We start from the raw sequence: 25,275 nt of genomic DNA on the forward strand, positions 1-25,275 counted from the left end.
ACCTTGTTTCCCGAGTTGCACGGCGAGTTACATTTACCCATACGTGCTGGTTATGGAAATTCACAACACCCAGCGTCATCGGTAAATAAAATATTGGATGCGAATAGTGGATCTGCCGCACTCTTCTGCAACAGCCATTGACAGAACAGACCAGACCTCAGCGACGGTGTCGGTGTTGCGACAGGGATTAGTGATCATGATGTTGTGATTACGACTATGGTTACAAAAGTTAAAAAGTCGGTCAAGAAGGCTAGGGGAGTATTCTTACTAGAAAGAGCAGATAAGCAGTTGTCAGCATACCACTTAGTAAATGAATCGACTTCATTTACTTCCGGTACGATGGACGTCGAAGAATTATGGGGAAATTTTAAACACATTGTGAATCACGCATGTGCCGAAAAAGTGGGTTACGGACGGAAAAGAGCCACCGTTGGTTTAACAGCGCAATTCGGAGAATGCTCAGGAAGCAAAGGCAGTTGCACTCGCGGTACAAGAAAGATCGGGAGAATGACGACAGGCAAAAGTTTGTAGAGATTCGTGCTGCTGTAAAAAGAGCGATGCGCGAAGCATACAACCACTACCACCGTCATACCTTAGCAAAAGATCTTGCTGAAAACTCAAGGAAATTCTGGTCTCACGTAAAATCGGTAAGCGGGTCGAAGGCTTCCATCCAGTCACTCACTGATAAGTGTGGCCTGACAACGGAAGACAGCAGAACGAAAGATGAAATTTTAAATTTAGCATTTGAGAAATTTTTCACGCAGGAGGATCGTACAAACATACCGCCGTTTGAGTCTCGTACAGATTCCCGTATGGAGGACATATTGATAGACATCCCTGGGGTTGTGAAGCAGCTGAATGGGTTGAAAATAAATAAATCGCGAGGTCCTGATGGGATTCCAATTCGGTTTTACAGAGAGTACTCTACTGCATTGGCTCCTTACTTAGCTTGCATTTGTCGCGAAGCTCTTGCCCAACGTAAAGTCCCGAGCGACTGGAGAAAAGCGCAGATGACGCCTGTATATAAGAAGGGTAGAAGGATGGATCCTCAAAATTACAGACCGATATCCTTAACATCGGTTTTTTGCAGGATTCTCGAACATATTCTCAGTTCGAATATAATGAATTTCCTTGGGACAGAGAAGTTGCTGTCCGTGCATCAGCACGGCTTTAGAAAGCATCGCTCCTGCGAAACGCAACTCGCCCTTTTCTCACATGATATCTTGCGAACCATGGATGAAGGGTGTCAGACGGATGCCATATTCCTTGACTTCCGGAAAGCGTTTGACTCGGTGCCCCACTGCAGACTCCTAACTAAGGTACGAGCATATGGGATTGGTTCCCAAATATGTGAGTGGGTCGAAAGTTCTTAAGTAATAGAACCCAGTACGTTGTCCTTGATGGTGAGTGTTCATCGGAGGTGAGGGTATAATCTGGAGTGCCCCAGGGAAGTGTGGTAGGTCCGCTGTTGTTTTCTATCAACATAAATGATCTTTTGGATAGGGTGGATAGCAATGTGCGGCTGTTTGCTGATGATGCTGTGGTGTACGGGAAGGTGTCGTCGTTGAGTGACTGTAGAAGGATATACAAGATGACTTAGAGAGGATTTGTGATTGGTGTAAAGAATGGCAGCTAACTCTAAATATAGATAAATGTAAATTAATGCAGATGAATAGGAAAAAGAATCCCGTAATGTTTGAATACTCCATTAGTAGTGTAGCGCTTGACACAGTTACGTCGATTAAATATTTGGGCGTAACATTGCAGAGCAATATGACGTGGGACAAGCATGTAATGGCAGTTGTGGGGCAGGGCGGATAGTCGTCTTCGGTTCGTTGGTAGAATTTTGGGAAGATGTGGTTCATGTGTAAAGGAGACCGCTTATAAAACACTAATACGATCTATTCTTGAGTACTGCTCGAGCGTTTGGGATCCCTATCAGGTCGGATTGAGGGAGGACATAGAAGCAGTTGAGAGGCAGGCTGCTAGATTTGTTACTGGTAGGTTTGATCATCCCGCTTATGCTTCAGGAACTCGGGTGGGAGTCTCTGGAGGAAAGAAGGCGTTCTTTTCGTGAATCGCTACTGAGGAAATTTAGGGAACCAGCATTTGAAGGTGACTGCAGTACAATTTTTCTGCTGCCAACTTATATTTCGCGGAAAGACCACAAAGATAAGATAAGAAAGATTAGGGCTCGTACAGAGGCATATAGGCAGTCATTTTTCCCTCGTTCTGTTTGGGAGTGGAACAGGGAGAGACGATGCTAGTTGTGGTACGATGTACCCTCCGCCACCCACCGTATGGTGGATTGCGGAGTTTAGATGTAGATGTAGAACCGCCATCTGCCATGATCACCCGGTCGCCTTAGGGCATGAACGCGCTGTGTATGATATAGGTACAGAAAATATTGTTGACGTACCCCCCCCCCCCCCCGCTCTCCAGAGAAGAGAGTGAGACACACCTTCTGCTGCTCTAACCGTCCCAGGGGTTTCTTCCACCGAACGTGGCGCACACGCTCCTACATGTCAGGCAGCGGACTGAGCGGGGCCTTCCACTGTCAGTCTTCCGAGGTGCAAGGGTACCTGTGTCCCCCAGGCGCTGGAAAAGTCTGCCGAACATCTTATCAGAGGGCACTCTGCACTGTCGATATTTTTTAGCGTAGAAGACACGGGCTCGCAGGCTACTTCCATTTGGTAAAACCATAGCTGAATACCATATGTCCCATTTCACTTGCCGAGTAGTAGGCGTCCATTACTAACAGGTGGTGCAAGAGTGAAATGTAAACGTACTATACCATTTGCACGTACAAACAGCGCAATAACAGGAAACACATAAGTGAATCCGCGTTTGAAAGAAGGTGAAACACCATGACACGTAGCTAGGATTGACGGTACTGTACAATGACGCACACAATGCGACGAAAACTATCGTAGCATACAACACACTATTGACTGCAGATCACGTAATGGTAATTAGAGTACTGTGAGAAAGTTCAAAATGGCTCTGAGCATTATGGGACTTAACATCTATGGTCATCTGTCCCCTAGAACTTAGAACTACTTAAACCTAACTAACCTAAGGACAGCACACAACACCCAGTCATCACGAGGCAGAGAAAATGCCTGACCCCGCCGGGAATCGAACCCGGGAACCCGGGCGTGGGAAGCGAGAACGCTACCGCACGACCACGAGCTGCGGACACTGTGAGAAAGACATCATAAATCTCTGCCCATACATTTGACGGAGCGCCAATACAACGGTTGTGTAATATCCGCAGTCAACCGTTGCGCAAGTTCCCTATAAACACGTGTCTACGTCGGAAAGTATGCGTTTCCGGAACCATGTTTATTGGACTTATTTTTCTTGTTTCGATGAGTACTACCACTTTTGTTGTTATTCGACACATTTTTTGAACACCGTATGATGTTTTGTCTCACATTCACGGAGTTTCAAAATCTTTGTGAGAATCATGCAGGGGTTATACATCACATCATGAGGAACAACTTTTGCTGGAGACAAAAGGTTCGACGAGACACCCAGCGACGTTAGGCGTCTTAAATAATTGATTATGCTCCTGAGAGACGTAAACCTGCAAACACGCTGCGGCGCACATGTGCAATGCCTGTTGTCTATACGTCAGTCATTTGCCTCCAGTAAAAAGCGGTAGGCCGAGCTTCTAAAATGTCGTTCTCCACTCAGAGACACTCATTCTTACGGGCTTCTCGTTGAAAATCACTGTATCAATATACTAGGGTAGGCAGCATGCGGAAGCAGCGCGCCTGGTTAATAATCCCCAATAGGTGAAATCTCGTCATCTCAGGACCGGTAAATTCAATAAAACGACCCCGGGCGTCTCAGAAAGCGCCAACGAACATTCTGTCACTAAAAAAAGTTGTTCCCAATTACGTGATAGATAATCGCTAGACATTTGTCGCAATGACTTACAAACGACCTATATACACTACTGTCCATTAAAATTGCTACACGAAGATGACATGCTACAGATGTGAAATTTAACCGACAGGAAGAAGATGCTGTGATATGCATATGATTACCTTTTTAAGAGCATTCACACAAGGTTGGCGTCGGTGGCGACACCTACAACGTGCTGACGTGAGCAAACTTTCCAACCAATTTCTCATAGACAAACAGGAGTTGACCGGCGTTGCCTGGTGAAACGTTGTTGTGATGCCTCGTATAAGGAGGAGAAATGCGTAACATCACGTTTCCGACTTTGATAAAGGTCGGATTCTAGCCTATCGCGATTGCGGTTTATCGTATCGCGACACTGCTGCTCGCGTTGGTCGAAATCTAATGACTGTTAGCAGAATATGGAATCGGTGGGCTCAGGAGGGTAATATGGAACGCCGTGGTGGATCCCAACGGCCTCGTATCACTAGCAGTCGATATGACAGGTATCTTACCGCATGGCTGTAACGGATTGTGCAGCCACGTCTCGATCCCTGAGTTAACAGATGGGGACGTTTGCAAGAGAACAACCATCTCCACCAACGGTTCGACGACGTTTGCAGCAGCATGGACTATCAGCTCTGAGACCATGGCTGCGGCTACCCTTGACGCTGCATCACAGACAGGAGCACCTGCGATGGTGTACTCGACGACGAACCTGGGTGCACGAATGGCAAAACGTCATTTTTTCGGATGAATCCAGGTTCTGCTTACAGCATCACGAAGGTCGCATCCATGTTTGGCGACATCGCGGTGAACGAACATTGGAAGCGTGTATTCGCCATCGCCATACTGGCGTATCCCCCGGCGTGGTGGTATGGGGAGCCATTTGTTACACGTCTCGGTCACCTCTTTATCGCATTGACGGCATTTTGAACAGTGGACGTTACAATTCAGATGTGTTACGACTCGTGGCTCTACCTTTCATTCGATCCCTGCGAAACCCTACATTTCAGCAGGATAATGCACAACCGCATGTTGCAGGTCCTGTACGGGCCTTTCTGGATACAGAAAATCGACTGCTGCCCTGGCCAGCACATTCTCCAGATCTCTCACCAATTGAAGGCGTCTTGTCAATGGTGGCCGAGCAACTGGCTCGTCACAATACGCCAGTCACTACCCTCGATGAACTGTGGTATCGTGTTGAAGCTGCATGCGCAGCTGTACCTGTACACACGATCCAAGCTCTGTTTGACTCAATGCCCAGGCGTATCAAGACCGTTATTAAGGCCAGAGGTGGTTGTTTTGGGCACGGATCTCTCAGGATCTATGCATCCAAATTGAGTGAAAATGTAATCACATCTCAGTTCTAGTATAATATATTTGTCCAATGAATACCCGTTTATCATCAGCATTTCTTCTTGGTGTAGTAATTTTAAAGGCCGGTAGTGTATGATCCAATTTGGGTTTGAAGATGAAGTAATAGGGCAGGTTCCATTGGAGGTAGCAATAACACGTAATTAAGATCGTGTTTTGTTTAGGAAAGCACAAATAAAATCACTGTTTTCCTTGGCCACACAGAGCCACCTTTCTCGTTTCCATTCTCCCGCGTATTTACTAGTAAGAGAAAGCAGTGTGGCTGGCAAGGAGCCCACAGCGAAGCTCACGTGCCCGCGGAGGCCTTGGCGGGGTCACGTGGTTACGGCACGACTCGCTTCCGGAAGAGAACAGATCCAGCCGAGGAGACGAGGCGCGGCGCGTCGTGACACCGATGGTAGGGGGGAGTAGGCTGAGCCGCAGAGCGAGCGCACCACCAGCTGAGTGTACCGCTAGGCCATTGTTTGCACTTTGCGGGCCACGGCTACACCGAGGCGGGCAGGTTTCACCGCTGCAGCCCGGCCTCGCCGGAGAGTTCCGATGCCGCTCGAGAGAGGCGCAAGGTCCCACATCAAGCTGAGACAATCTGGAAGACTTCCCGACACACAAGACGGTTTATGTACACTACTGGCCATTAAAATTGCTACACCAAGAAGAAATACAGATGATAAACCGGTATTCATTGGACAAATATATTATACTAGAACTGACGTGTGGTTACATTTACACCCAGTTTGGGTGCTTAGATCCTGACAAATCAGTACCGAGAACAACCACCTCTGGCCGTAATAACGGCCTCGATACGCCTGGGCATTGCGTCAAACAGAGCTTGGATGGCGTGTACAGGTACAGCTGCCCATGCAGCTCCAACACGATACCACAGCTCATCAAGAGTAGTGACTGGCGTATTGTGACGAGCCAGTTGCTCGGCCACCATTGACTAGACGTCTTCAACTGGGGAGAGATGTGGAGAATGTGCTGGCCAGGACAGCAGTCGAACATTTTCTGTATCCAGAAAGGCCCGTACAGGACCTGCACCACACGGTCGTGCATTATCCTGCTGAAATGTAGGGTTTCGCAGGGATCGAATGAAGGGTACAGCCACGGGTCGTAACACATCTGAAATGTAACGTCCACTGCTCAAAGTGCCGTCAATGCGATAAAGAGGTGACCGAGACGTGTAACCAATGGCTCCCCATACCATCACGCCGGGTGATACGCCAGTATGGCGATGACGAATACTCGCTTCCAATGTGCGTTGACCGCGATGTCACCAAACACGGATGCTGTAAACAGAACCTGGATTCATCCGAAAAACTGACGTTTTGCCATTCGTGCACCCAGGTTCGTCGTCGAGTACACCATCGCAGGCGCTCCTTTCTGCGATGCAGCGTCAAAGATAACCGCAGCCATGGTCTCCGAGGTGAAGTCCATGCTGCTGCAAACGTCGTCGAACTGTTAGTGCAGATGGTTGTTGTCTTGCAAACGTCCCCATCTGTTGACTCGGGGATCGAGACGTGCCTGCACGATCCGTTACAGCTATGCGGATAAGATGTCTGTCATCTCGACTGCTAGTGATACGAGGCCGTTGGGATCCAGCACGGCGTTCCGTATTACCCTCCTGAACCCACCGACTCCATATTCCGCTAACAGTCATTGGATCTCGACCAACGCGAGCAGCGATGCCGCGATACAATAAACCGCAATCGCGATAGGCTACAATCTGACCTTTATCAAAGTCGGAAACGTGATGGTACGCATTTCTCCTCCTTACACGAGGCATCACAGCAACGTTTCACCAGGCAACGCCGGTCAACTGCTGTTTGTGTATGAGAAATCGGTTGGAAAGTTTGCTCACGTCAGCACGTTGTAGGTGTTGCTAACCTTGCGTGAATGCTCTGAAAAGCTAATCATTTGCATATCACAGCATCTTCTTCCTGTCGGTTAAATTTCGTGACTGTAGCACGTGATCTTCCTGGTGTACCAGAGTATTCACGAACAACCTCGTAACTTTTGTCAGAGTATCTTGACACGAGGGCTGTTCGGAAAGTAAGGAATGATCGGCCACGATATGGGAACCACAGTGAAAATCCGAAGAAGGTTTGGACTTGTGTGGTGGGCAGTGCCTATAGTATGCCAGTACACAGCATCACGTCGCTCTTTTCAACTGTGAGCTCACAGTCAGGGCTTAAAGATGCCTATTAAGTGGCGTCTCCCCCAGAAGTATGGGTGCCTGCCGAGAGACTTCGCCTGATGTCTTGCAACCTCACATGACACGAGTGTCACGCATTTCCTTCTTGGTGACAGTTCTCGGCCGCACAGTGCAGGGGCAATGAGGACGATCCTGCAGCGTTTTCGATGGGAAATGTTTGATCACCAACCATGCAACCCGACTGGTCTCTCTCTGATTTTTATCTCTGCTCGAATGAACAGCTGTCTACGAAAACAACATTTTGGCGCAGACAACCAGCTGCAGGACAGCGTAGAAAATTTTCGGGAAACACAGGAGGCTGTCTCCCATGAAGAGGGTATTGGACACTTGCTACAAAGCTTGAGAATTGGAATTACTACATTCTTCTTGACGTCTGAGGGTATTTCACCTGTCCCATACATCTTGCAAACCAGATGGAAGAGTTTTGTCATGGCTGGCTCTCCCAAGGCTGTCAGTAGCTCTGACGAAATATCCTCTGCACCCCAGGGCCTCGTTTCGACTTAGACCTTTCAGTGCTCCGTCAAATTCTTCTCGTAGTATCATATTCACATTTCATATCGATTTACGTCCTCTTCCCTTTCTATAATATTGCCTTCAAGATCATCTCCCTTGAATAGACCCTCTATATACTCGTTCCTCTTTCAGCTTTCCCTTCTTTGCTTAGGATTTGTTTTCATCTGAGCTCTTCATATTAATACAGGTGCTTTTCTTCTCCCCAAAAGCCACTAATTTTCCTGTAATCAGTATCTTTGTTTCCCTTAGAAAAACATTCTTACATTTGTCACCCCATATATATATATATATATATATATATATATATATATATATATATATATATATATATATATATACACTGGGGTAACGGGTATAAGTGCAGATATTTCTACTGGTGAATTGTGAGGAAGAGTAAAAATTATCTGTGTTAAGTGTAGTATGTTTTTAGGTTGATTGGTACCTGCAAGAACATATGGCAAGGGCAAACAAATAACGCTTATTTTTACCTGGGCAGCAGTTGGGGTATTGAATTGTGGGCCGCAAAAAGCTTAGTCTGTATTCACAGACTTACTCCCAATTAGTGGTGCAGTTCCAGCCATGCAGAAAACATCAGGTTCTTAGGTCTGTAACGTTTTTGTGGGAATACTGTTCGACACAGAGAAGAAACGACCAACACACTGACGTGTGTACGTAATGAGGTACCACATACAAAAATATCTGCAATGTACCATACCTTTCTCCTAATAATTATTTCTCAGCACAATCTTTTCAGACTTTTTCTGACCACCCTATATATGGACTGAGAGAATATGTATAGCGAAGTGGCGAAAGTCATGGGATAGAAATACACACATACACTCCTGGAAATTGAAATAAGAACACCGTGAATTCATTGTCCCAGGAAGGGGAAACTTTATTGACACATTCCTGGGGTCAGATACATCACATGATCACACTGACAGAACCACAGGCACATAGACACAGGCAACAGAGCATGCACAATGTCGGCACTAGTACAGTGTATATCCACCTTTCGCAGCAATGCAGGCTGCTATTCTCCCATGGAGCCGATCGTAGAGATGCTGGATGTAGTCCTGTGGAACGGCTTGCCATGCCATTTCCACCTGGCGCCTCAGTTGGACCAGCGTTCGTGCTGGACGTGCAGACCGCGTGAGACGACGCTTCATCCAGTCCCAAACATGTTCAATGGGGGACGGATCCGGAGATCTTGCTGGCCAGGGTAGTTGACTTACACCTTCTAGAGCACGTTGGGTGGCACGGGATACATGCGGACGTGCATTGTCCTGTTGGAACAGCAAGTTCCCTTGCCGGTCTAGGAATGGTAGAACGATGGGTTCGATGACGGTTTGGATGTACCGTGCACTATTCAGTGTCCCCTCGACGATCACCAGTGGTGTACGGCCAGTGTAGGAGATCGCTCCCCACACCATGATGCCGGGTGTTGGCCCTGTGTGCCTCGGTCGTATGCAGTCCTGATTGTGACGCTCACCTGCACGGCGCCAAACACGCATACGACCATCATTGGCACCAAGGCAGAAGCGACTCTCATCGCTGAAGACGACACGTCTCCATTCGTCCCTCCATTCACGCCTGTCGCGACAGCACTGGAGGCGGGCTGCACGATGTTGGAGCGTGAGCGGAAGACGGCCTAACGGTGTGCGGGACCGTAGCCCAGCTTCATGGAGACGGTTGCGAATGGTCCTCGCCGATACCCCAGGAGCAACAGTGTCCCTAATTTGCTGGGAAGTGGCGGTGCGGTCCCCTACCGCACTGCGTAGGATCCTACGGTCTTGGCGTGCATCCGTGCGTCGCTGCGGTCCGGTCCCAGGTCGACGGGCACGTGCACCTTCCGCCGACCACTGGCGACAACATCGATGTACTGTGGAGACCTCACGCCCCACGTGTTGAGCAATTCGGCGGTACGTCCACCCGGCCTCCCGCATGCCCACTATACGCCCTCGCTCAAAGTCCGTCAACTGCACATACGGTTCACGTCCACGCTGTCGCGGCATGCTACCAGTGTTAAAGACTGCGATGGAGCTCCGTATGCCACGGCAAACTGGCTGACACTGACGGCGGCGGTGCACAAATGCTGCGCAGCTAGCGCCATTCGACGGCCAACACCGCGGTTCCTGGTGTGTCCGCTGTGCCGTGCGTGTGATCATTGCTTGTACAGCCCTCTCGCAGTGTCCGGAGCAAGTATGGTGGGTCTGACACACCGGTGTCAATGTGTTCTTTTTTCCATTTCCAGGAGTGTATACAGATAGCGGTTGTAGCGCGTGCACACGGTATAGAAGGGCAATGCATTGGCAGAGTTGTCTTTTGTTCTCAGGTGATTCATGTGAGAAGGTTTCTGACGTGGTTACGGTCGCACGTCGGAAATTAACAAACGCTGAACTGTAGTTGGAACAGTAGTTGGAGCCAGGCGCGTGGGATATTCCATTTCGGAAATCGTTAGAGAATTCAGTATTGCCATATCCACAGTGTCAAGAGTGTGGCGAGAATATCAGCCGTTACCTCTCATCACGGAAAACGCAGTGGCCGACGGCCTTCACTTAACGACCGAGAGCTGCGGCGTTTGCGTAGAGTTGTCAGTGCTAACAGGCAGGCAACACTGCGTGTAATAACTGCAGAAATGAATGTGGGACGTACAACGAACGTATGCCTTAGGACCGCGCGGCGCAACTTTTTTGGCGTTAATAGGCTACGGCAGCAGACGACCGACCCCGAGACTGGAATAGAAGGGAGAACCGATAGAGGTACTCAAGGTACCCTCCGCCACACACCGTCAGGTGGCTTGCGGAGTGTGGACGAAGATGCAGAACCTCTGCTAACACCACGACTTCGTCTGCTGATCGTCCCCTGGCCTCACGACCATCTCGTTTGGACGCCAGAATATACAGAAAACTTTATTATAAAAGCCATATCTGTGGGAGAAATCCCACTGATGTTGTCGAAATCCCCTCGAAACTATTCCCAATTGGAACCGTATCTGCCTCACGACCAGTTCGTCTGATGATGCACCGGAAACATCAGAGCTTCAAATCGGTCGGATCTCAATCAGGCCGGGAGTGCTAATGACGTGACTCAACCCTTCAAGGTAGTGTGCTTGCAGTGCAGTGACTAGCACCCGAGTTCTTTGCGCGAAAGCACTGGTGGGGCGCTGGATGTTGGGTGAGTAAGGCCGCCAGAGAGGCCGGAAGTGGTCCTCAAAGTCTGTCTTCCTCTGTCCGCCTTCTCCGGCTGCGGAGAGCAGGGCAGAACTCTCTCTCTCTCTCTCTCTCTCTCTCTCTCTCTCTCTCTGCTTCCTCTCCAGGCGTGTGTGTGTGTTTTCTCCAGGGGCAGCGAGTCCCAAAATCACACGAGCCGCTAGTTTCTTTCTTTTTATGGGCCGTAATAGCGAAGTTCCCCCTGACTTTCACGATCGCCATAAAACGGCGCCCAGAATAAAACGGCGTGCCGGGCGCTTCCCTCGCTGAGCTGGCGAACGATTCTCCATCATTTCTCGAGCTCTCGCCTGGAGCGTAATGTCAGCGAAACAACCGCTGGAGCTCTTTCCAGAATAAATTTATGTCACATCGTACTGCCACCACGTGATCTCCGTGCTCAGCTTAGCGCCCGCAGCGGTAGGTAAATCGTAAAGCGAGGAAACGGGAGGAACCAGAGATACAACAACGGCGTAGTATTTCGGATTACTGCAGGTCACATATCACTCTGCAGACTTCTTCGTTGGAAATCTCTATTGACCCATCGTGGATACGGGGCAGCGGCCGGTCAAATATTTACCAAAGGAAAGTCGCCAAACAACCGTAGGTTTTCAGAGATTATTTTATTTAGACGACAAGTTGCGGCATCTGTTTGCAATATCATGCAACACTAAGAGAAAACCTACACACACCATACAACACTGCAACTGTCACCTGTCCTTTTGCGCAAGAAGAGGTTGCACTAGCAATCTCAGAGCTCAAAAACAAAAAAGCACCTGGACCAGATGGTATATACTCGGAAACACTGAAAAAACTAACACCGCAGATCACCCGGTTCCTAACAACGTTACTGAACGATGCCTTACGGCTGGGCAGGGTACCTACAGTATGGAAAACCTCCAAAGTAGTCATTATTAAGAAATCAGCGGACAGGGATCCTTCAGATCCAAAGACTTACAGGCCAATATGCCTAATAAACACCCTAGTAAAGATTCAGGAGAAACTACTGTGTAAGCGCCTGCAAACACACAGAGCTCTCAGGGGTATGAGCTAACACCAGTTCAGCTTCAGATCTGGCAGATCAATAGATAATGCCATCAACCAGGCCCTGCACACCACAAAACAGAAATACGCCATGGCAATAATGATTGACATTGCCGGAGCATTTGATAATCTCTGGCGGCCCGCACTGTTTCAGAGGCTAAGACATCTGGAGGTACCGCAGTCACCGTACAACAGTTTTCTGGACTACTGTAAAGACCGAGTACTCGAATGGCAGATGGACAGCCGGAAAGTAATTAAAAGAATAACCAAAGGCTGTCCTCAAGGGTCGATCTGCGGCCCCAACTTCTACAGCTTCTGGATGGGGATGACAGGTCAGACGGAATTGACGCCTACGCAGATGACCTATTAGTTGTAGTCACTGCGAACAACAGAGCCCAATATATACATACATATATATATATATATATATATATATATATATTCAGTGGAATACTACAAACAATTACTCAGTGGTGTTACAACAACAAACTCAGGATAGCCGAAAACAAAACAACATACACTTTGCTGAAAGGATCACTCCAAAGGAATCCTTCGGTTGAAATTGGGGACACAAACATCAAATGAGCACGCATTACGCGCTGTCTTGGAGTACACATAGATGAAAAATTGAATTTCCATGAACACATAAGGCTAACAACAGACAAAGCAGAAAAAATACTACACAAACTGGTGAGGCTAAATTCAAAACAGTACAGACTACCTCTACCAGTCATACGGACAGACCACTGTGCGCTCTTCGAATCAGAACTCAGCTTCGCAGCTAGCACGTGGGCACATAGACTGCACGTGGTCAGCAACAAAGCATTGGTCAGACAAGGGCCGGGAAGTGCCCTACTTAGGCTCTCTGGAGCCTTCGGTACCACCTCACCACTGTGTGTGGTGCTCGGAATATGCCCCATAGATATCACGATCAAATACAGAGCTGCAAGGTACTGGTTAAAGGTGGGGAGACTAGATAAGGTACACACAATAGTCGGTGTGCCCATAGAGACGATACGTCACCTTAAAAGTTGGCGTTTGGATACATGGCAATGTGAGTGGGATGTAAGTGATAAGGTGAAGTAGACTGCACGACCTCCTCCCTGACATAAGAGAGCGGTTGAGAATGAGACATATCGATCCCAGCCGCGGTATGGTACATTTCTTAACCGGACACGGACCTTATCCTACGCACTTAGACCGCGTGAGTCTGAGGCAGACACCTACATGCACATGCGGGGAAGAAGGTTCCCCAGAACACACTGTCTTTTTCTGAAGGCAATACGCGAGCAATAGACATACACAACACTTAGACTACACAGATACAGACATAGATATATACACAGCAATAAGAGACGAAGAACAATGGGCACAATTAAACACACTGACAAACAGTATTTCAAAAACAACACATGAAGAGTATATGCGGACACGACATTACAGACATGCCTATGTGCAGCGTAACAGCACTCTCCAGAGGATGGACAGCGATACCCACAGTGACAGCAAAAACAGTGGCAATGAGGAGGAACAGGAGGAGGAAGCTGAGATGTGTCAGTAAATAAGCAAAAGTGCTGACGATATAGCCAAGAAAACACCAAATGCTGTACATGGATGGGCACCTAAAGTAGTTAATACATAGGATTAGTAATAAATAGGATAAGCAACATTATTTCTCTACTAATAACCATTTGTGTGTGTGTGTGTGTGTGTGTGTGTGTGTGTGTGTGTGTGTGTGTGAGAGAGAGAGAGAGAGAGAGAGAGAGAGAGAGAGAGAGAGAGAACTGGCGGTCAACGGCTCATCTATCCTATCTTTCTTTATATTTCAACCTTAAATTATAGTTATTTTGAAAAGCATCATTCTTTGTAAATGTTGTAGATAAAACAAAAGGAAAGAAAACTGTAAAAAGATGAAAAACGAAAATTGTAAGATGTACGACCTGTTTTAAACATCAGGTAACAGGTCTATAATTTGGCAATAAATAAATAAAATCTGATTAAAGTCATCTTTAGGCCCGTATACACTCCATGTACGACGGTCAGATATATCAATAAATGCGTAACCGAAGCCATCAATATCTATATTTCATGAATTCGTTTGTGGAGTGTTTCCTTCGAAGACTTGACAACAGCAGAGGGGCTTGGTACTTTTCGCAAACAATACTAGTGTAATAAAAAATATCATTAGAGAGGAAGCAGCAGAAGAGATGGTAAATGATATTTTTCAAGGAATTTAAAAGTGGTTCTCAGAAAATGGACTCCTCCCAAATTAAAAAAAAAAGACACTATATTGAGCTCTGTGAAACAAGTAATCATACCAACAACTGATGCAGCCCATGAGCAGGAATCAGTAAATAGGGTAAAATGCTACAAAATTTTGAGTGCACATATTGGTGAAAACTTGAGCTGGAAGAAGCATATAACTGAGTTTCAGTTTTGTTTGTATACCTCTGCGCAATGGCAAGAGTGTGGAATGACAAAGAGTGACTGAAAAACGTGGTGAACGAGTGCGGGTCTTTCATGCTTAGCCCCAAGAAATATCCCCATGGAAAGTTTTCGGTGAATCAACTGTAACTGATGTTGCTTATCTTGATGTGCTACAGCTACGGCCCGTGCCTCAATGGGAAGAAGCTGAACAACACATCTTTATTTGGGAGCAAGATGGTGCGCCGCCTCAGTGGCATAACTGAGTACGCGACTGGTTAAACGACGTTGTATCCGACCCGTGGTTTGGCGCAAGAGGCCGGTTGACACGGCAGTTTATGCATGACCTCCACGTTCACACACATATTCTGCGTCAAACGTAGTGAGTTACCTGGAACAAAATGACCACCGCTTCCATAATACCCAGCATGGATACCGAAAACATCGATCATGTAAAACCCAACTCGCACTTTCCTCGCATGACACACTGAAAGCCGTGGATCAAGGCAGTCAGGTAGATGCAGTGTTCCTTGATTTCCGGAAAGCATTTTAATCAGTGTCAAGTCTACGATTCTTATAAGAAGTATGGTCGTATTGAGTATGAAGCGCAATTTGTGATTGGAGTGTGGATTTCTTGGTGGGGAGGGCACAGCACGTTATCTTGTATGGAGAGTCATTAAAAGACGTACAAGTAACTTCGATAGTGCACCAAGGAATTGCATCAATCTATGATGAAGTACTGTCTGAAAGAAGCTGCATAAATATTCAGCCAGTTATTGATAAGATTTCAAAATGGTGCAGAGACTGGCAAATTGCTTTAAATGTTCATAAATGTAAAAATGTACAGCTCACACAACGGAAGAAACCTAGTATCACGTGACGATAATATCAGTGAGTCGCAGTTGCAATTGGTCAATTCATACAAATACTTGGGTGTAACACCTTGCAGGGATATGAGGTGGAACAATCGCATAGACTCAGTCGTGGTTCAGTTAGGTGGCAAACTTTGGTTCAGTTGTAGACCACAGGGGAAAAGCAATCGGTCCACAAAGGAGATTTCTTACAAATCAGTCGTACGACCCATTTTGGAATATTGCTCAAGTGTGTGGGACCCATACCAAATAGGTCTAACCGGTGATATTGTACGCGTACATAGAAAGGCGGCACGATTGGCCACATGTTTGTTTGATCCCTGGGCGTCACATAGACACTGAATCAACTGAAATGGCAGATCTTAAAGACAGACGTAAACCATCCTGAGAAAATAGCTCCTAGACAATTCTCCTAAAATACCGTGAACAACTCGAACTAATTTATGAGCATAACATGATGTCATAGGAGCAACGACGTATATGACATAATCTGTTACTAAAAAATCATCCATAAAATACTTGAAAATGGCCTAACGCCGAAATTGTACAATCGTACTGGAAATAAAGACAATGGCAGCTGAAGGCTTCAAGAAATCATTCACAAAATATCCCGAGGAAGCCTACTCACAAAATTTGAAGAACTAGCTTTAAATGCTGACTCTAGGAATATGCTAGAATCCCTTACTTATCACCCTTGTAGGGATCTTGGGGACATTACAGCATGCACAGTGGTGTTCAAACAGTTATTCCTCCCTCGCTCCGTACGTGAGTGGAACGGGAAGAAAACCTAATAATTGATATAATGGTACGTGCCCTCTGCCACGCGTTTTACAGTGGTTTTCAGAGCCTACATATAGATGGAACATTAATTACAATGTGGACAAGAAAACACTTTTCAGTTTGAATAGAATATTTGTCCCTAGGTACATGACCATATTGTACCTTGGAACACTATTTTTGTATTTGGAAAAACCTTACTTTTCTGAAGTACTTTTCGTAATATCAGAAAAACACTGCAGCACATAAAAAGTGAATACTATCATTTAAAAAGGAATAACAAAATATATTCATCTTCTATTACAGGGCTGGCAAGAGGCGGAAGTCTGAAAAGCGTTCCAAATTACATCACTCTCCCCTAAAGCTGTCAGCATTCTGCTTTGAACATCACTGTGATTACTGGGATGGTTCTAAAGTAGCTGGAATTAGGATCCGTTGTTTTTGACCGACCTTTGAGTTGACTCAACCAGCCATTTACAGCAGGACCTAAAGTTTGGCATGTACCTCGAACCACGGCGGTGCTCTGCAATTTTCACGTCAAGAAACATTGCCAGAGATGAAACTGTTTTTGCTTGCAGGGTGTAATCATGTGGATGTATCTTTAGGCACAAAGCACATAGTATATTACAATGAAGGTGAAACTGACCACAGCTTACTGCTCACCGTAAGTGTTATGTTCCAATTAATTCCCATTTCATTTTTAGCTATTTCAAATCAGACACATGTTGCAAAAGACGAAGATATACGAAAATAATAACCTAAAGCTTCACACTAAACAAGTTTCGCTGCTTTAAATTAGAACATATATTTTCTGAGAAAATTTGCATTATGCCTTTATGAACTGATGGTACAAAAGTCAGATAAATACGATTTTCAGAGATAGCAGGTACTCGTCAAAAGAGACCAGGCTACTATTGTGTGCGGTACAGCATACCATTTCAAACTTTTCGACATCATTACTTTATTCTTAAGCGGCGAACACTACGACAGACTCTGTCTGCTACAGTCACACAAAGAACAAGTGTGGCCTCAATCGCAAAGGATCATGGTCGCATGACTTGATTTCAAAAATGTAGACCTTGGTCTGCCGCCCGTAAAAGGCGGAGTGAACATTATTTATCGATCACGTGGATTAGCTGAAGATGACAGGAGCTACAACACATCAAACGAATGCCGAAAGGGAACTTTTCTTTTTTTTAAAAAAAGGAAAGGTGTAGACAAAAGTAATAAAAACTGCCGAGACATCCGACATTTCCACTTTACTGTTAAGCAGATTCTCAGTTGACCTAAGACTGTCTGTTTCCAAGATACTAGGAAAGTACGGTGACTACCAGACTGCGAACGTGTTTTGTTTCCCATTAGCATAAAAAAATGTGCTCTTGGAAAACGAGTTTACCTGCTGTAAAAAGTAGTCAACTACCACCAAAAAAAGGAGATACCCCAGCTTCAGTTAAAACTTCGGAGTTTAACGTCGTTAACGTAGCAGAACTTTCTCTATAATTCGATTAAACGATTTATCTGCAATCAGAAATTACCTCCATAATATGGAGAGCTCATACCAGGTTGGGCTGAGAAACAAAGAGGAAAAGCGAAGAGAAGCGACCATAGCGAAGTTAATTCCACTGTTTGATCTGCCCTCATCTCCACGTTCCTCATTCTTATAATGGTTCTGCGCTTAAATGGCTTTGGTGCCACCGAACCGTATCCTAACATCAGGTGCACAACGTTCCCGGATATACGGTTCTATACATGGAAGACGCTACAGCAGTAGTATCCACGTTAGGAACAAAGATTATTGGGACTCTGCATTTCCTAGCTACAAGGCAGCTGCTGCTACCAGAACTACTGATACCGTTCAAACTTATAACTAATTTTTGTTTACGCCTTCATAATTATTAGGAAATAACTATTCATATAGACAGGTACGGTTTACATCAGTTTCCTTGTTCGTGAGTAGAGCAAGAGTGAGGGTTTCGAGGATTGAAACTATGTTGTTGATTAATTCTTGATTTAAATAGATGTTTCTTTATTTCATCATTCGTTTACGCACTATCAGCTGACTATTGCGCGGGCTATTATCAGCAGCTTTTAGAATTATCCGAGACAGAACTAGCACAGATTTTGGAATACTGCATCTTTAAACAACGTTAGAAGCTCCTTGTGTAAATTGCCACACCATGCAGAAAATGTATTTGAAGTTTGAGAGAGCGGATATCTTAAAAAAAAATAGTGTAAGTGGCTTGGGGTTTCAACTTTTGCAAGCAAACATCGTGGTGGTGCAGTGGAAAACACTAGCGAAAAGTTATTAGAGGTGTGTACTTACGGGGCAGTGTTCCGATTTGCGTATTCTGTAGTTTCCGTCTACACCGAATATTTACGTGCACACTAGTTTAAATTTACGATGAACTAAACAAAAAAAAAGTAATTGAAATTTTATATTTTCATTCGAGCCACTCAGTTTAGTAAGTAACACATATTTATGCAAGCCAGAACAATAAAAGGTGTAAGTAGGCTGTTTAGGTTTTTATATTGGTAACGCCACGTAGCGCTCTGTATGAAAATCACTGGCTGTGCTGTGTGCAGTCTATGGCTGGTTTGCATTGTTGTTTGCTATTGTAGTGTTGGGCAGCTGGATGTTAACAGCGCGTAGCGTTGCGCAGTTGGAGGTGAGCCGCCAGCAGTGGTGGATGTGGGGAGTGAGATGGCGGAGTTTTGAGAGCGGATGATCTGGACAGAGACAGTAAATTTGTAAGACTGGATGTCATGAACTGATATATATAATATGACTTTTGAACAATATTAAGGTAAATACATTGTTTTTTCTCTATCAAAATCTTTCATTTGCTAACTATGCCTATCAGTAGTTAGTGCCTTCAGTAGTTTGAATCTTTTATTTAGCTGGCAGTAGTGGCGCTTGCTGTATTGCAGTAGTTCGAGTAACGAAGATTTTTGTGAGGTAAGTGATTTGTGAAAGGCACAGTTTAATGTTAGTCAGGGCCATTCTTTTGTAGGGATTATTGAAAGTCAGATTGCGTTGCGCTAAAAATATTTTGTGTCATTTTAGTGTTGATCAGAATAGGTAAAGAGCGAAATGCTAAATGTCTGAGTACGTTCAGTTCTGCTCAGCTGTTTGAAAATCAAATAACGTAGGGGCTTACCAGCACAGTAATTCATTAATTTTTCTAAGTGGACGTCACTAAAAACTGTCAAAGACGTTAGGAATTACGTTAAATGGAGATGAGTTGTTCTTTTAATATTTAGCACTGGAATAAGTTTCATAACTTTATTTCTGTTACAAAATAATTTCCATGTAGTACTTATTTTAAAAGAAAGAACAACTATTTTTTCGATCAATAGATTTAGATTTAATTTTAAAGGTGTTAGGAGGGGCCCAGGGAAAGGCAACTAATGTCTGTGTGTGGTTAGGGGCGGGCGGAGGGAGGAATCGCCAATTGATATGTTGGTTGTGTAGAAAAATGTTCCCGAACCAGCGCTAATTGATGTCAATAACAAGTACCGTGAATGAGTGAAACAAGTTTGTTTCCAAACAAGACAGGTGTAGAGCATAGTGCCCATATCTGCATTGTTGTGCTGATATTTTCAGTTCAATGCAGAAACAAAGATGAATAGGGTAAAAACTAAAGAGAAATGCAATTGTTCTTAAAGAGCCATGGGAGGCGACGGCCTATTTTGCAACATATACTCGGAAAATCTCCTTGAATATCCTCCGAAATTTTGTCGGTTGTAAGCTCCTTACAAGCAAATTCTTATGACAATTTAATTAATTTTCGGCTACCAGACTATATAATTAGTTGTACAGCTCACATCTGTTTGGCGTATTCGCTTCCATTAACGACCGTTTGCCCTAATCAACACGATGGCTAAAGTCATTATAAGTATGTACTATTACTGACTAGGGAAATATTGAATAACGACAGTTCAAGTTTCGCGACACTTAAGGAATATCAAATATCAGTCGCTATGACCCCTAACTGCTGTAATCCCAAGTCTACCTTTCATCACCATGCGATAGTTCTTCCAGTTGTCTGTATTCAACAACGTAGGGTACATTATGCAGATATCAGTCGCGATGTCCTTTCGTCTCTCCCCTGTCAGCTAACTGTGTTACGGCCATGTTCATGTCTGTAATTCGACCACGCGCCGCACGTTTATACTCTGGCCCCAGACTTGACATACCCCCCCCCCCCACTGGTAACTCAAATAACGTCCTTCGGACGCACTGGTAGTGCTGCACTTCAAAGAGAACCAACGGCGGTAGAATGGGTACACCACCGCCCCTGGCTCTGGTGCCACTGCGAAAATGTTTTCGGTGAAGAAGTACAGCGTTATTGGTCAGTACCTCTGAAGTTCCAGAAGATAACTGCTTGAAAACTGCAAGACATAAAGTAGTCACATATCATAGTCCATTTCACCAAATTATTAATTCAAATTACAGGTGCCCAGTGTGAGCACTGTTTGTGCTGCGCCATCGTCAGTGCGTTCCTGCAATTCACTGAAGTTTATGAACTGCCTAAGATGCGTAACAGCAGCGTGCCTTGGAAATGTATCCATCCGGTTGCCTGCATGTAGGCGCAGATTAATTCACTGTGGCAATGCGCACTGAATCGAGTGGAACTGATGACTGACGGTAACGAGAGGTGGGCTGAACCTGGATATCACCTGTGTAACAAATCCTTCAGCGATATGTCAATGCTTACGAAGCTTCCCAAGGCGCCTGTTGCTGATGTGATTGTGAAATGGAAACGCGAAGAAGCAACAACAGCTAATCTAAGACCAAAGAGACCTAATGGCTCTGAGCACTATGGGACTTAACTGCTGAGGTCATCTGTCCCCTAGAACTTAGAACTACTTAAGCCTAACTAACCTAAGGACATCACACACATCCATGCCCGAGGCAGGATTCGAAACTGCGACCGTAGCGGTCGCGCGGCTCCAGACTGCAGCGCCTAGAACCGCTCGGCCACTCTGGCCGGCCAGACCTAATGTACTGTCTGACAGGTATCATCGAGAATTGCGGAAGGTGGCTGTGAAAAATCGCTTGAAATCAGTGGAAGGAATTACTGGTGAGTTCCAAAGTGGTGCCAACAGTCACGCTACCACAATGACTGTATGTAGAGAGTTACGAAAGTTGAGGTACAATGGTTGAACAGCTCCTCATAAGTCGCACATTTCTGTAGCTGCAGCGCTAAGCGACGCTTGAGATGGTGTAATAGGCGACGCGACTGAAGAGTGGATGACAGGAGACCAGTGATTTAGAGTGAGAAATGACTGTACCCCCGTGGCAGTCCGACGGAAAGGTTTCGTTTTGGTGTAAGCCCTTAGAATGTTACCCCCCCCCCCCCCTTTGTGCGTAATGCCAACAATGAAGTACAGACGACACGGTGTTACGGTGCGGTGGTGCTCTCCGTGGACAGGGCGTGGATCCCCTTACTGCGCTTACGGAAACTCTAAATGCGGAAGAACATCAATACAGTATAAAAATGGTTCAAATGGCTCTGAGGACTATGGGACTTAACATCTGAGGTCATCAGTCCCCTAGAACTTAGAATTACTTAAACCTAACTAATCTAAGAACATCTCACACATCCATACCCGAGGCAAGATTAGAACCTGCGACCGTAGCGGTCGCGCGGTTCCAGACTGTAGCGCCTAGAACCGCTCGGCCACACAGACCGGCAATACGGTTTACTACATTTTGTATTGTGTAGAACAGAGGGAAGTTCGGAGACGATGACTGTATCAGCAAGACAAGGCAACCTGTGAAGAACCAGCATCAGTGAGGCAATTGTTTATGGACAGTAATATTCCTGAAATGGACTGTCCCGCCCGGCGTCCCCCCTGAACCCAATGAAATACCTTTATCTGGTTTCTGCTCTAAACCGACGCACCACAAAGGAATTATCCGAATGGGATGGAAGTCGGTAGATGTGATAGACGAACATGTGACTACAATTTCATAAAAATTGGAAACTAGATGACTTATTCAAGAGAAAGGGCCTCAGAAATTGACTAAGTCAATAGCACGATAGTCCACCTCTGGCACTTTCCAAGCAGTTATTCGCCTTGATATTAACTGACAGAATTATTGGATGACCTTCTTGGGGATAACATGTAAAATTGTGTCCAAATGGCGCGTTAGATCGTCAGTATCCCCAGATGGTTGGAGGGCCCCGCCAATAATGCTCCATAATTTCTGAATTAGGCGAGAGATCCGGCGACCTTGTTGGCCAAGCTCGAAGACAAGCAATAGAAACACTCGCCGTGTGCCGACGGGCATTATATTGATGAAATGTAAGCGGAGGATGGTTTGTCATGAGTGGTAACAAAATGGGGTGTAGAATATTGTCCACGTACCTCTGTGCTGTAAGGCTGCCGCGGATGTTTACTAAAAGGGTCCTGCAATGGCAAAAAATGGCAGCCGCGAACATCACTTCTGGTTGAAGGTCTACACGGGGGGCAGCAGTTGGTTGGTACCCCGCCGCTGTCCACGTATTCGGCGTGGAATCGTATTGAGTGGAGTAGAATTGTCTTCACTGATGAGTCGCGCTTCGAACTGAGCGCTGATGGCCAGTGAGAATGTGTCTGGAGACGCACTGGACAGCTATGGGATACTAACCAACAGTTGCCCGCCATATAGCCCTACAACCTGCAATGACGGTCCCACTGACTGTAATCAGCGGGACCCATACAGCACAGCGGTATGTCGACGATATTCTACGTCCCGTTTTATTGCCCTTCGTGGCAAGCCACCCTGGGCTTAAATTTCAGCAAGATAATGCCTACCCGTAGACTGCAAGAGTTTACACTGGTTGTCTTCGTGCTTGCCAAACCCTGCCTTCGCCAGAAAGATCACCCTATCTCATCTCAACTGAGAACGTTTGGAGCATGATGGGCAGCACCATCGAACCATTTTGGGATTTAGACAATTTGACGCGCCAATTGGACAGATGGCACCATGCCCTCACGAGGACATCCAAGAACTCTGTCAATCAGTGACGAGCCCAATAACTGCTCGAATGATGGCCAGAGGTGGAACAACACGTTATTGACTAGCCCAATTTGTGAAGCTCTTTGTCTCGAATAAACCCAATTTTTCTGAATTGTAGTGATTTGTTTTTCTGTACATGTACATCACATTTACCGATTTTCGTGCCATTCCTTCGTGTTTCTTCGTTTCTTTTGTATTAGAATGTACTACTGTGCAGAGCTTCTAAGGTAAGGTCGTTGGTGTCACATGCTAGCAGACCACGCAGTACTTCACGGGAGCTGCAGAACGTGATGTACCTGTGACTAACTACAAAAAAGCCAGAGCCGAAGCAACAAGGCAAGCACTACAGCCCCGACCGCCACCTTACGAAGCGAGGGACACAGGCCGGCACCTTGGGAGCTGAGGAAGTTGGACACCTCCTCGCTCTCTCCCTCCTGGAGGCTGTCGGGCTTGTCGGGCACGTGCAGGATGTCCTCCGGAGGGTCCTCGTCCGGCTCCGGTTCGTAGTCCGGTTCCAGCTCCGCCTCCGCCTCCGGCTCCGGCTCCAGCTCCGGCGGCGGCCGTTCCGTAGTCGTCGTCGTCGTCGTCGTCGACTTGGCGGTGCGCGGGAAGAACTTGTTGGTCGGGAACCTCGGCGCGTTGAGTTGGGGGAACAGCCGCCTCTGCAGGTACTGGGCGAGGATCTGCTGGGTGATTTGGTTCTGGCGGGCTACGTCACCTGTGGGGACGAGGAGCGGCCGTCACTCGGCGTCTTCCATTCGTCATCTCGCACCAAACAGCGGGCCAGTTTCAGGAGCCATGGGTCGGGTCACCGGCGCCTGCCCGACAGGCGTTAAACGGCTAACACTACGAGCCTCCAACCTTCCCCACGCAACCGCCGAGGCTTTGCTCCATTTACTCCGTATTTTTTTAAATCGACTGTACCACCAGTATTCATTGTTGTCGAGGAAACACTCTCGCTCCTGTAACGTAACTACTTTGTGCAAATTTTCAGTAATACAACGCAAATAAAACTTACTGATCCAGGGAGTAAGCGAACACCACGGCTTCCAAAACTTGCCAGCTACTTGTGCAAATTACACAAGCAACAAAAGTTTATAAATGAAACTCCCACAGATGCCACGTGTGACATTGTGACAACATTTTACACTAATACCAATGTTTCACAGTGTTTCCAACTAACCATCCTGGTGCATGGTCTTTCAGTGAGGAAGATGTATACAGCATGAAAGAATCTTAATCAGTTCTGCCCTGCTTAAGATTGGTATTGAAATTTTGCATGATCCACAGGTCTCAAAAAAAAAAAGAAACCTAAAAATAATACCAAAATATTTTTTTTCTGTAGTGAAGATAGACGAATGGAAGGAGTGCGACCACATTCCTCTATTCCCTACAGGGGAAGACAGCAAGGAAGGGGATGTCTTTGGTTAGGGAAGGGGCTTATGAAAACGCTTCGGAAGCAATATATCATGCTATACTGGTACGTATTCATCTTTAAGAAAGCCTGAGAAGTTTATTTAGTGAGCTAAAGCAGATAGACCATACACTGATTGAGAAGTTAGTAGGCATTAACAAATTGGAAATTATAAATGTGAGGTGTTTAACAACTGAAATTATTAGTAATTAGTGCGGTTATTGCTTAACTACTTGCATTTAGCATTTTGACGTCTTCACGACGTTTTTATGGTGTAAATTTTAGAGTTCAAAGTTATTATTGTTTTTAACAAACCTGTTGGTTCTGCCACTGTGTTCGTATGAAGTAACTTCTGAAAACCTGTAGAAACTTAAAAGTAAAATTTAAAGACAGTGGTTTATTTTAATCACAGTGGAAAACAAGTTTTCGATATTTGTCGATGTGTAAATTTTCACTACGAGCACCTAACTCGAAGCGTGTTTTCTTGACAGATACCGTAAACGGTAAAGGATAAT

General features: G+C 45.8%; 1 protein-coding gene across 1 annotated transcript in view; it reads right to left on the reverse strand.

Moving 5' to 3' along the window:
• Nucleotides 1-25,275, reverse strand: part of LOC126177118 (uncharacterized) — an 806,789-nt gene that overhangs the window by 347,245 nt on the left and 434,269 nt on the right. The window contains exon 2 of the mRNA XM_049924388.1: nt 23,738-24,064. Within this exon, the coding sequence (XP_049780345.1) occupies nt 23,738-24,064 (327 nt within the window). The remainder of the gene's footprint in view (nt 1-23,737; nt 24,065-25,275) is intronic.

The sequence above is a fragment of the Schistocerca cancellata genome, chromosome 3 (genome assembly GCF_023864275.1).
Source record: "Schistocerca cancellata isolate TAMUIC-IGC-003103 chromosome 3, iqSchCanc2.1, whole genome shotgun sequence".
In the NCBI taxonomy this organism is placed as follows: Eukaryota; Metazoa; Arthropoda; class Insecta; order Orthoptera; family Acrididae; genus Schistocerca; species Schistocerca cancellata.